Source organism: Perca fluviatilis, chromosome 21 (assembly GCF_010015445.1).
Source record: "Perca fluviatilis chromosome 21, GENO_Pfluv_1.0, whole genome shotgun sequence".
NCBI classification, from domain to species: domain Eukaryota; kingdom Metazoa; phylum Chordata; class Actinopteri; order Perciformes; family Percidae; genus Perca; species Perca fluviatilis.
The window spans coordinates 20,724,862-20,737,134 of NC_053132.1; the positions used below are offsets into that span (position 1 = coordinate 20,724,862).

Sequence of the window (12,273 nt, forward strand, 5' to 3'; positions counted from 1 at the left end):
ATAATACTGGCGGAGCCACCCCACCCTTAAACAGCAAAGCTACAGCCCTCCAAAATACCCATAGAGGGCGCTGAGGTCAGAGGGTACCCCACTATGGTGTCCTTCGTATCCAACTGCAAGCTGGGAAAAGAGTTCAAGGATGTACCAGCTTTTGTTGTTCCTGATTCTGAATATCGCTCCTCTGTCCCTCTGCTTGTAGGGACCAATGTCATTCGTGCCTCCAGAGCCTACCTCCAAGCGTCCTTTGGCCAGCAGTTTCTCCATCGGATCAAAGGGAGCCATCCAGAATGGTATGCAGCTCTACAGGAGGTGGAAACCACTGAACAAAGTGAAACAGAGGACATGGTGGGCCCTGCTGTGTATACTGGCCGTAAAATTCGCATCCCCGCAGGAAAGGAAATGGACTTACTGTGTAACATTACCGTCGGCCCACAGAGAAAGACTTATACAGCCTTGATTGAAGGTCACCCCTCCCTACAACTCCCTCAAAACCTCTTGGTTGCCAAAGTTCTTGTTGATGTTAAGAGAGGTTCGGCCCCTGTCAGAGTGATGAACCTGTCCCAGCGTACTTTTACCATCAAGCCACACACACACCTGGCCAATGCTTTCCTCGTGGACAGTGTTGTGGAGTTCCCTGACAAACAGAAGGAGGGAGGTGATAGTGAAGAGGACAACAAGACATGCCTGAGCTGTGGTCAAGTGGTGGCAGGCTGGGGTGTGGACCTTAGTGGAGCAGCGGTGGAAAATGAGCAACAACGCTCTCTCCTTCAAGAGCTTGTGGAAAAGAATGCAAGCGTTTTCTTCACAGCATCCAATGGACTATGGCCACACCAAAACAGTGCAGCATGAAATCCCTCTGGTGGACTCCAAAGCCTTTCGGCTCCCATATCGCAAGATCCCCCCTCTCAGTGGCAGGATGTCAGAAGGTTGCTAAAGGAAATGGAGACGGAGGGAGTTATCCGGCCTAGCAGGAGCCCATATGCGTCACCTGTAGTGATCGTGACCAAAAAGGATGGGTCATTAAGGCTATGCATTGACTATAGAAAGCTCAACTCCTGCAGCACAAGAGACGCTTCCCTCCGCCTAGGATAGAAGAGGCACTGGAAGCTCTGGGACAGCAAAGTACTTCTCCACTCTCGACCTCACATCTGGTTACTGGCAGGTGGAAGTGGTGGAGCATGACAGACACAAAGACGCATTCAGCACTCCCATGGGACTGTTTGAAGCTAACAGAATGCCATTCGCGGCTGCGAAATGCTCCATCCACTTTGCAGAGACTCATGACCTGCTGCTTTGGCGATCTCAACTTTACCCACCTCCTGATCTATCTGGATGACCTCATTATCTTCGAAATCATTTGATGAGCATCTACAGCGGCTACAGATGGTGTTTGATCGGCTCCAGGAGCATGGTTTGAAGTTGAAGCCCTCAAAGTGCCAGCTGTGAGAAAGGAGGTGCAGTATTTGGGTCACTTGGTGTCTGCTGAAGGAATTAGGACAGACCCAGAGAAGATCAGCAGAGTTAAGGACTGGCCAAGGCCCACAAATCGTAAAAGAAGTGCTGCAGTTCTTGGGATTTGTTGGGTACTACAGGCGATATGTGCTGGGATACTCCACCCTAGCTGCTCCCCTTATATCGCCTCACCACTGGTGACCCCAGAAGGAAAAAGAGAGAGGGGAAGAGAAAAGTGCCGCTGCTGACCCGCCTTTTTGTGGACTAGTGAGTGTGAGTTGGCATTTCAGACCCTAAAAGAAAGCCTGATGACTGCTCCTGTGCTTGGCTATCCAGATTACAGTATACCTTTTGTACTGCAGACCGACGATCTGGAGGGGGCTTGGTGCTGTCTTGGCACAAGTGCAGGATGGGGCTGAGAGAGTTATAGCCTATGCCAGCCGAAGCTTGAGCCCAGCAGAGACAAGATATCCTGCCCATAAACTCGAAGTTCCCCGCCCCGAAAGTGGGCTGTGACAGATAAATTCTATGATCATCTCTATGGACGCAAATTTTCTGTCCAGACAGACAACAACCTCTCAAGTATGTGATGACTTCAGCAAAGCTGGATGCGCCGGGTCAGCGGTGGGTGCGCCCGCCTGTCTGCATTTGGATTTCGACATCCAGTATAAGAGGGGCCAGAGCAACTCAAATGCGGATGCCCTCTCCCCGCTTGTCCTACCAGGAAGTCACACAGGTCTTACAATCCTGTCCTCAGCGGCTGAGGGTACTGCGGGCCCACAGCATATGGAGGCACAGACCGCTTCAGGGCCAGAACTCCCTCCGGGTGAGAACGTGGCTGTCCCGAGGGTCCAGACCTTTGTCCGGCCCTGGAGTATAGTGAACCTTATAGGGATGTAGGGACTGAGTCACTCCCTGCCATGACGAAACAGGAGATTCGTGTGGGTCAAAAGGAAGATCCGGTGATTGGTCCAGTCTTGCACTTTAGGAGCCGGAACCAGAAACCAAGCCGCAGTGAAAGGGTCGGAGGTGGAAGGGAAGTGGGCCTTCTCTTAAAGGAGTGGAGGAGGTTAGTGATAAGAGATGGTATCATGTATCGTAGCATTCAAGACCATGAGAGAGGGGCAGTGGAGCAGCTAGTACTGCCGGAGAGGCTACGCACGCGAGTCAAAAACTGCTCTCCATGATGACTCAGGGCACTTGGGATTTGAGAGGACATTGCAGATGACTAAGGAGAGATTTTACTGGCCAAGAATGTTCCAGGAAATCAAAGCTTGGTGTGAGCAGTGTGAAAGGTGCTGCCTCAGAAAGACTCCTACTGCAGGCCTCAGGGCTCCTCTGGTAAGCATCCACAGCAGCGCACCCATGGAGCTTATATGTGTGGACTTTTTGACCCTGGAAAAATCCAAAGGGGGTATAGAAAATGTGCTCATTGTTACCGACCACTTTTCTCGCTATGCACAGGCCTACCCCACAAAGGACCAAAAAGCCAAGACAGTTGCCAAGGTGCTGTGGAGGAATTTCTTCTGCCGGGTTTGGTTCCCCTGCCAAATTGCACGCCAGGATCAAGGGCGCAATTTTGAAAGTGTTATTGTAAAGGAGTTGTGTAAGTGCACTGGCGCATCACTAAGACCCACACACACCCCATACCACCCCCAGGGAAATGGGACCACTGAGAGGTTCAACAGGACATTGTTGAACATGCTGGGGACACTAGGGCCGCACTTGAAGATCCGCTGGCATGAGTATGTGGATGCCATGACACATGCATACAACTGCACACGCCATGATTCGACTGGATACACACCATACTATCTAATGTTTGGTAGACACCCCAGGCTTCCTGTGGACCTGATTTTTGGGCTCCCTACAGATAATGAGTTACGGGAATACAGTGATTATGTCCAGACTCTGCATGACTGTCTGTCTAAGGCCTATGCTCAGGCCAACCAGATGTCTCGACACGCTAAGGAACAGCAGAAAAAGTACTATGACCTAAAAGCAGGGAGTCAAGTTTTCTGCCCAGGGGATAGAGTCCTAGTCAAAGTCTGTCATGTCGAGGGACGGCAGAAGTTAAGAGATAAATGGGAGTCCCGTCCATACATTGTGGTGAAAAAGGCAACCTAACATCCCGGTGTTATGTGGTACCGACAGGAGGATGGAGAAACAGAAAAAGTGATCCACCGCAACCTCCTTACACAATGCATGTTTCTCCCAGTGGAGCATTTTGGTGAAACAGTCAGAAAGGATCCTGAGGCGGATACAGATGTAAGAGATGCAGACTCGAGTCAGAAACGGCAGAGGACAATATGGGGAGCAATGTCGACAGAGTTCTACCTGGAACATCAGACAGACAGGACGAGCGCACAAGCACAGAGGATATGGATATGGAGATGAGGGAAATGAGTAGGGAGGGAGGAAAATGAGAATGGCGCGGTGGCAACAACTTTCCTCAATGTCCCAGTTCTCCTAGGAGAAACCCACCACGGAATCGGCGTCCCCAAGGAAACTGTCTTGTGAGTCACAAGTCATGAAGACAGAAAGTGATCAGGAGAAAATAGAGAGAGGGCGGCAGCTGTGGCAAAGGATCAAAACAAAGAGAACAGCTGGACCCAAGTGAAACAGCGTCGTGCGTAGTACATACACTGGAGTGGCACCTACACAAACACACACACCACCACACACGCACACACACACACATACATATGTTTACCACCAAACACAGGTCAACCTTCTGTTGTAAGTTGTTTAGAGTTCTTTATATATGTTTGGTGGGTGGTCTTATACTAAGTTTGGTCTGATGGCGTGGACACCATCAATTAAAGAAGGGGAAGATGTAAGGTAGTAGCCTTAAGTAGGCCACTAGGCGGCGCTGTTGGCATTACTATAACAGATGCAGTTCAGCATTTTCTTTGCTTTTTTATACCTTACGAGATGCCGTAGTTTACACTTGATTTGTGTAGGCCGCCATGTTCGTTAAAAACTGTGTGTCCTACGTTAAGGTAAGCAGCTCAATCGGTGGCATATACTATAAAAGTGTAAATATGTACATTGATAACCACCCACTCAGCCCATTTGTTCACATGTTGCTTATTTAAGTGTGAAGTTACCATTTGTAGGGTCAAGCACTGCAAATTCGTTTTTTTATTTACTGTACAAATTGAATTGGGGTTAAACTATTGTGGCTATCCGGTGGGCTAACGTTAGCTGAGGGATGAATCTACATTTGCGATAACTTGATGGTTTATTTAATAATTCAGTTTTATGTGGCAAACCTACTCTTGTTAAGGTGCTATATTTAATTTAGCTTTGTAGAACTATTTATTTTACACTATTATTTTTATGTTGGCTTGTTTGTTTTGTGGATTCATTTCTAACTGGAAAAAAACTGTGTGTCCTACGTTAAGGGGATGATGAAACCAGCCTTCTCTGTGACAATAAATCCTAATGGTCTCAGCCACAATCTTCAACCCAGCGTCCCGTGCCTCCTTCTCTCTGCACTTCACCCCTAACATCTATCACAACACAACGCAGAGTCTCGCAGCAGTGCCGAGGGGTACCTTCAGGCGGCAGACGCACAGAGGGAGTGGGTTACATCTTTGGTGCCGTGACCCGGATTGTGGTGCTCTGAGGCCCAGGACAGAGACTGGCAGTGCTCCACAGAGGTCTGGTGAACTGTGTTCGGGAGAAGCCTATTTATGATCCTAATTTTAGGGACTGAATTAGGAAGTACTGTGGTGGAAGAACATCAACCCCTACCAGCATATCCTTTCAAGTACAGAGTGAAACAGTAATGTGTTGCATGACGATCATCTTGGGACTTTTATCTGATTTTATTTGACTGAACCGCTCGTTACAGGGTTGTAGGCCAAATCTGGTGTTAGATTTTATCATCTAACCTGTCTTTGGTAACAATATTCATGCTAGCGGTTAAGGGTTATTCTTTAAGTTGAACAAAGAGATGCGTATTGGCAAATTTTCACTTTTTATGCATGTTTAATTGCTTGATAGTTGTGTTGCACATGTCATTTTTTTTTTACTGTAGTAAGATAACAGTTTCACATACACACACATTTTTAAGTACAGTAGTAACAAATTGAATCCATGCAGCTACAGATTTGATACCAGTTGGGGCGTGTTGAATAACAGAAGGAAATTAACACCTATAACCAGAAAAATGTTTAGTGACCACACAGACTCTCCACAAGGGCTGGAAGGACCCCCTGCAGCTGCCTTGAGCATTCAACCCTCCCCTGGGCCTGCAACAAGCCAACAACTGGACTCAAATAGAACCCAAGTCCATTATCTGAGTGAGGTGGCGGTGTCAGACACGGGCACAGTGATTCCACAGCAAATAGTGAGACCCAAACATACAAACCATGCCACCCAGTTTGCTGACCCACAACTGCACCACCACGATGATCACCATGCCTATAGGCATTACCCAGGACCTGGACTAGGCTCCCAGTCCACCCCACCGCCCCCAGTACTCTCACCTTACATTAATCATGCCAAGCCAAAAGCCTTGCAGCCTCCCAGTTTTAATGTTGTCGCAGGTGCAAGACACCAGACAAACGGATCAGATTACAGCTTGCCAGCTATCACTTCCCTAATTGATGCTCCTGCGCACCGGACAGCAGTGCAGACTATGATGGGTGCTGCTGCCTCACCCCAAGCTAGTATCCACTGGCCCCCAACCCCACTGCCCCCTTGTAGCTTCCACCAACCCACCTTACCGGAAAGGCAAACTGGGCTGCAGCCCTCCATGAACCATCAAGCTGCCCCCTATCTCTCAACACAGGACATGAAGCCTAGTCCCCAAGGTTACACTGGCTATTCACTGTCTACCCCCCCGACCCAGGTCCCCATGCTAAGGTTTCAAACACCACAATCCATGAACACTATGACTAACCCCCCTTCTGTTGGACTGTTCCCCCAGAAGTTTACAGCACCAGCCCCTGTTCGCTACCCCCAAGAGCCTAGAGAAGCAACCCCCATGCACCAACCGGCCACCAGAACATTGGGCCCCAACACAAACATGTCTAGGCCCCTGAATGTGGCAAATACAGCTTTTAGCCACACAGTCCCTCTGCAAGCCCCCAACCCAGGGAATTTACCTACACCACACCACCAAACCATCATGTATCCTGATGACCACTTGCATACCATGCTTCCACCTCAATCCTCCATTCAGCCCACGCACTTGTACCCAGCCGGTGACCCCTGTGGAGGGCAGCACGCTTCAGCCTTCCCAACATTTAAACGCCTAGAGCCCATGGTAACCGGGGCAACCATGGGCATGCTGCAAGGTCCCCCAGTGGAGGATGAAAAGGTCAGCAATGAAGAGGACCCTCCCTTAGTGGGTCCCAGGAACGAGGGGGGGGTGGAAGTCAACGGAATGAAGTGCAGGGCGCTCATTGACTCTGGCTCTCAAGTAACCAGTATTACCCATAGATACTGGCGGAGCCACCCCACCCTTAAACAGCAAAAGCTACAGCCCTCCAAAATACCCATAGAGGGCGCTGGAGGTCAGAGGGTACCCCACTATGGTGTCCTTCGCATCCAACTGAAAGCGCTGGGAAAAGAGTTCAAGGATGTACCAGCTTTTGTTGTTCCTGATTCTGAATATCGCCTCTCTGTCCCTCTGCTTGTAGGGGACCAATTTCAATGCGGTCCAAGAGCCTACCTCCAAAGCCGTCCTTTGGCCAGCAGTTTCTCCATCGGATCAAAGGGAGCCATCCAGAATGGTATGCAGCTCTACAGGAGGTGGAAACCACTGAACAAAGTGAAACAGAGGACATGGTGGGCCCTGCTGTGTATACTGGCCGTAAAATTCGCATCCCCGCAGGAAAGGAAATGGACTTACTGTGTAACATTACCGTCGGCCCACAGAGAAAGACTTATACAGCCTTGATTGAAGGTCACCCCTCCCTACAACTCCCTCAAAACCTCTTGGTTGCCAAAGTTCTTGTTGATGTTAAGAGAGGTTCGGCCCCTGTCAGAGTGATGAACCTGTCCCAGCGTACTTTTACCATCAAGCCACACACACACCTGGCCAATGCTTTCCTCGTGGACAGTGTTGTGGAGTTCCCTGACAAACAGAAGGAGGGAGGTGATAGTGAAGAGGACAACAAGACATGCCTGAGCTGTGGTCAAGTGGTGGCAGGCTGGGGTGTGGACCTTAGTGGAGCAGCGGTGGAAAATGAGCAACAACGCTCTCTCCTTCAAGAGCTTGTGGAAAAGAATGCAAGCGTTTTCTCACAGCATCCAATGGACTATGGCCACACCAAAACAGTGCAGCATGAAATCCCTCTGGTGGACTCAAAGCCATTTCGGCTCCCATATCGCAAGATCCCCCCCTCTCAGTGGCAGGATGTCAGAAGGTTGCTAAAGGAAATGGAGACGGAGGGAGTTATCCGGCCTAGCAGGAGCCCATATGCGTCACCTGTAGTGATCGTGACCAAGAAGGATGGGTCATTAAGGCTATGCATTGACTATAGAAAGCTCAACTCCTGCAGCACAAGAGACGCTTTCCCTCTGCCTAGGATAGAAGAGGCACTGGAAGCTCTGGGACAAGCAAAGTACTTCTCCACTCTCGACCTCACATCTGGTTACTGGCAGGTGGAAGTGGTGGAGCATGACAGACACAAGACGGCATTCAGCACTCCCATGGGACTGTTTGAAGCTAACAGAATGCCATTCGGGCTGCAGAATGCTCCATCCACTTTTCAGAGACTCATGACCTGCTGCTTTGGCGATCTCAACTTTACCCACCTCCTGATCTATCTGGATGACCTCATTATCTTCTCGAAATCATTTGATGAGCATCTACAGCGGCTACAGATGGTGTTTGATCGGCTCCAGGAGCATGGTTTGAAGTTGAAGCCCTCAAAGTGCCAGCTTGTGAGAAAGGAGGTGCAGTATTTGGGTCACTTGGTGTCTGCTGAAGGAATTAGGACAGACCCAGAGAAGATCAGCAGAGTTAAGGACTGGCCAAGGCCCACAAATCGTAAAGAAGTGCTGCAGTTCTTGGGATTTGTTGGGTACTACAGGCGATATGTGCTGGGATACTCCACCCTAGCTGCTCCCTTATATCGCCTCACCACTGGTGACCCCAGAAGGAAAAAGAGAGGGGGAAAGAAAAGTGCCGCTGCTGACCCGCCCTTCTTGTGGACTAGTGAGTGTGAGTTGGCATTTCAGACCCTAAAAGAAAGCCTGATGACTGCTCCTGTGCTTGGCTATCCAGATTACAGTATACCTTTTGTACTGCAGACCGACGCATCTGGAGGGGGGCTTGGTGCTGTCTTGGCACAAGTGCAGGATGGGGCTGAGAGAGTTATAGCCTATGCCAGCCGAAGCTTGAGCCCAGCAGAGACAAGATATCCTGCCCATAAACTCGAGTTCCTCGCCCTGAAGTGGGCTGTGACAGATAAATTCTATGATCATCTCTATGGACGCAAATTTTCTGTCCAGACAGACAACAACCCTCTCAAGTATGTGATGACTTCAGCAAAGCTGGATGCGACGGGTCAGCGGTGGGTGTCGCGCCTGTCTGCATTTGATTTCGACATCCAGTATAAGAGGGGCCAGAGCAACTCAAATGCGGATGCCCTCTCCCGCTTGTCCTACCAGGAAGTCACACAGGTCTTACAATCCTGTCCTCAGCGGCTGAGGGTACGTGGCCCACAGCATATGGAGGCACAGACCGCTCCAGGGCCAGAACTCCCTCCGGGTGAGAACGTGGCTGTCCCCGAGGGTCCAGACCTTTGTCCGGCCCTGGAGTATAGTGAACCTTATAGGGATGTAGGGACTGAGTCACTCCCTGCCATGACGAAACAGGAGATTCGTGTGGGTCAAAAGGAAGATCCGGTGATTGGTCCAGTCTTGCACTTTAGGAGCCGGAACCAGAAACCAAGCCGCAGTGAAAGGGTCGGAGGTGGAAGGGAAGTGGGCCTTCTCTTAAAGGAGTGGAGGAGGTTAGTGATAAGAGATGGTATCATGTATCGTAGCATTCAAGACCATGAGAGAGGGGCAGTGGAGCAGCTAGTACTGCCGGAGAGGCTACGCACGTCAGTCAAAACTGCTCTCCATGATGACTCAGGGCACTTGGGATTTGAGAGGACATTGCAGATGACTAAGGAGAGATTTTACTGGCCAAGAATGTTCCAGGAAATCAAAGCTTGGTGTGAGCAGTGTGAAAGGTGCTGCCTCAGAAAGACTCCTACTGCAGGCCTCAGGGCTCCTCTGGTAAGCATCCACAGCAGCGCACCCATGGAGCTTATATGTGTGGACTTTTTGACCCTGGAAAAATCCAAAGGGGGTATAGAAAATGTGCTCATTGTTACCGACCACTTTTCTCGCTATGCACAGGCCTACCCCACAAAGGACCAAAAAGCCAAGACAGTTGCCAAGGTGCTGTGGAGGAATTTCTTCTGCCGGTTTGGTTTCCCTGCCAAATTGCACGCAGATCAAGGGCGCAATTTTGAAAGTGCTATTGTAAAGGAGTTGTGTAAGTGCACTGGCATCACTAAGACCCACACCACCCCATACCACCCCCAGGGAAATGGGACCACTGAGAGGTTCAACAGGACATTGTTGAACATGCTGGGGACACTAGAGCCGCACTTGAAGATCCGCTGGCATGAGTATGTGGATGCCATGACACATGCATACAACTGCACACGCCATGATTCGACTGGATACACACCATACTATCTAATGTTTGGTAGACACCCCAGGCTTCCTGTGGACCTGATTTTTGGGCTCCCTACAGATAATGAGTTACGGGAATACAGTGATTATGTCCAGACTCTGCATGACTGTCTGTCTAAGGCCTATGCTCAGGCCAACCAGATGTCTCGACACGCTAAGGAACAGCAGAAAAAGTACTATGACCTAAAAGCAGGGAGTCAAGTTTTCTGCCCAGGGGATAGAGTCCTAGTCAAAGTCTGTCATGTCGAGGGACGGCAGAAGTTAAGAGATAAATGGGAGTCCCGTCCATACATTGTGGTGAAAAAGCAACCTAACATCCCGGTGTATGTGGTACGACAGGAGGATGGAGAAACAGAAAAAGTGATCCACCGCAACCTCCTTACACAATGCATGTTTCTCCCAGTGGAGCATTTTGGTGAAACAGTCAGAAAGGATCCTGAGGCGGATACAGATGTAAGAGATGCAGACTCGGAGTCAGAAACGGCAGAGGACAATATGGGGAGCAATGTCGACAGAGTTCTACCTGGAACATCAGACAGACAGGACGAGCGCACAAGCACAGAGGATATGGATATGGAGATGAGGGAAATGAGTAGGGAGGAGGAAAATGAGAATGACGGTGGCAACAACTTTCCTCAATGTCCCAGTTCTCCTAGGAGAAACCCACCACGGAATCGACGTCCCCCAAGGAAACTGTCTTGTGAGTCACAAGTCATGAAGACAGAAAGTGATCAGGAGAAAATAGAGAGAGGGCGGCAGCTGTGGCAAAGGATCAAAACAAAGAGAACAGCTGGACCCAAGTGAAACAGCGTCGTAGTACATACACTGGAGTGGCACCTACACAAACACACACACACGCACACACACGCACACACACACACATACATATGTTTACCACCAAACACAGGTCAACCTTCTGTTGTAAGTTGTTTAGAGTTCTTTTATATATGTTTGGTGGGTGGTCTTATACTAAGTTTGGTCTGATGGCGTGGACACCATCAATTAAAGAAGGGGAAGATGTAAGGTAGTAGCCTTAAGTAGGCCACTAGGCGGCGCTGTTGGCATTACTATAACAGATGCAGTTCAGCATTTTCTTTGCTTTTTTATACCTTACGAGATGCCGTAGTTTACACTTGATTTGTGTAGGCCGCCATGTTCGTTAAAAACTGTGTGTCCTACGTTAAGGTAAGCAGCTCAATCGGTGGCATATACTATAAAAGTGTAAATATGTACATTGATAACCACCCACTCAGCCCATTTGTTCACATGTTGCTTATTTAAGTGTGAAGTTACCATTTGTAGGGTCAAGCACTGCAAATTCGTTTTTTTATTTACTGTACAAATTGAATTGGGGTTAAACTATTGTGGCTATCCGGTGGGCTAACGTTAGCTGAGGGATGAATCTACATTTGCGATAACTTGATGGTTTATTTAATAATTCAGTTTTATGTGGCAAACCTACTCTTGTTAAGGTGCTATATTTAATTTAGCTTTGTAGAACTATTTATTTTACACTATTATTTTTATGTTGGCTTGTTTGTTTTGTCCTACGTTAAGGGGATGATGAAACCAGCCTTCTCTGTGACAATAAATCCTAATGGTCTCAGCCACAATCTTCAACCCAGCGTCCCGTGCCTCCTTCTCTCTGCACTTCACCCCTAACATCTATCACAACACAACGCAGAGTCTCGCAGCAGTGCCGAGGGGTACCTTCAGGCGGCAGACGCACAGAGGGAGTGGGTTACATATACATATAATAAAATGATAGTGGCATTATCCTTTAACCAAAGTGTTAGCAATAATCGGGTCACCCTGAACAGCAAGCCTGGCAGTGTTCATTTGCCCCTACCAGAGTCAACAGTACCATTGTTTATATTAAGTCCTTTCCCATCAGTTCATTTGAACAGCTGCCTCCGAGCCCTATCAGCTCTTTTGAGTGGACAAACAGCCTACTTCACTGCAAATAATTGTCACCTGGATGACACTAAATAAATGGTTGTGTGATTGTGTGTGCTGAAACAAAGCTCTAATAGCCAGCCCACGAATGTTGCTTTGATCTCAGGAATAAGGTGGATAGATCTGCCTTTAACTACATCAAACAGATGAGGG

The 12,273-nt window shown here is 48.9% G+C and overlaps 1 protein-coding gene and 1 long non-coding RNA gene across 2 annotated transcripts; both read left to right on the plus strand.

Moving 5' to 3' along the window:
* The first annotated feature begins 4,217 nt into the window (after positions 1 to 4,217).
* LOC120551530 lies at positions 4,218 to 4,922 on the plus strand. Its single transcript, XR_005637891.1, has 2 exons — positions 4,218 to 4,454; positions 4,860 to 4,922. It is a non-coding gene; the product is annotated as an uncharacterized LOC120551530 (long non-coding RNA).
* Positions 4,923 to 5,629: 707 nt separating this feature from the next.
* Positions 5,630 to 11,784, plus strand: LOC120551653. Its single transcript, XM_039789149.1, has 3 exons — positions 5,630 to 7,048; positions 7,132 to 11,349; positions 11,722 to 11,784. The coding sequence occupies exons 1-2, from the start codon at positions 5,630 to 5,632 to the stop codon at positions 10,966 to 10,968; spliced, it is 5,256 nt and encodes a 1,751-aa protein (XP_039645083.1). The 3' UTR covers positions 10,969 to 11,349; positions 11,722 to 11,784.
* The last annotated feature ends 489 nt before the right edge of the window (positions 11,785 to 12,273 follow it).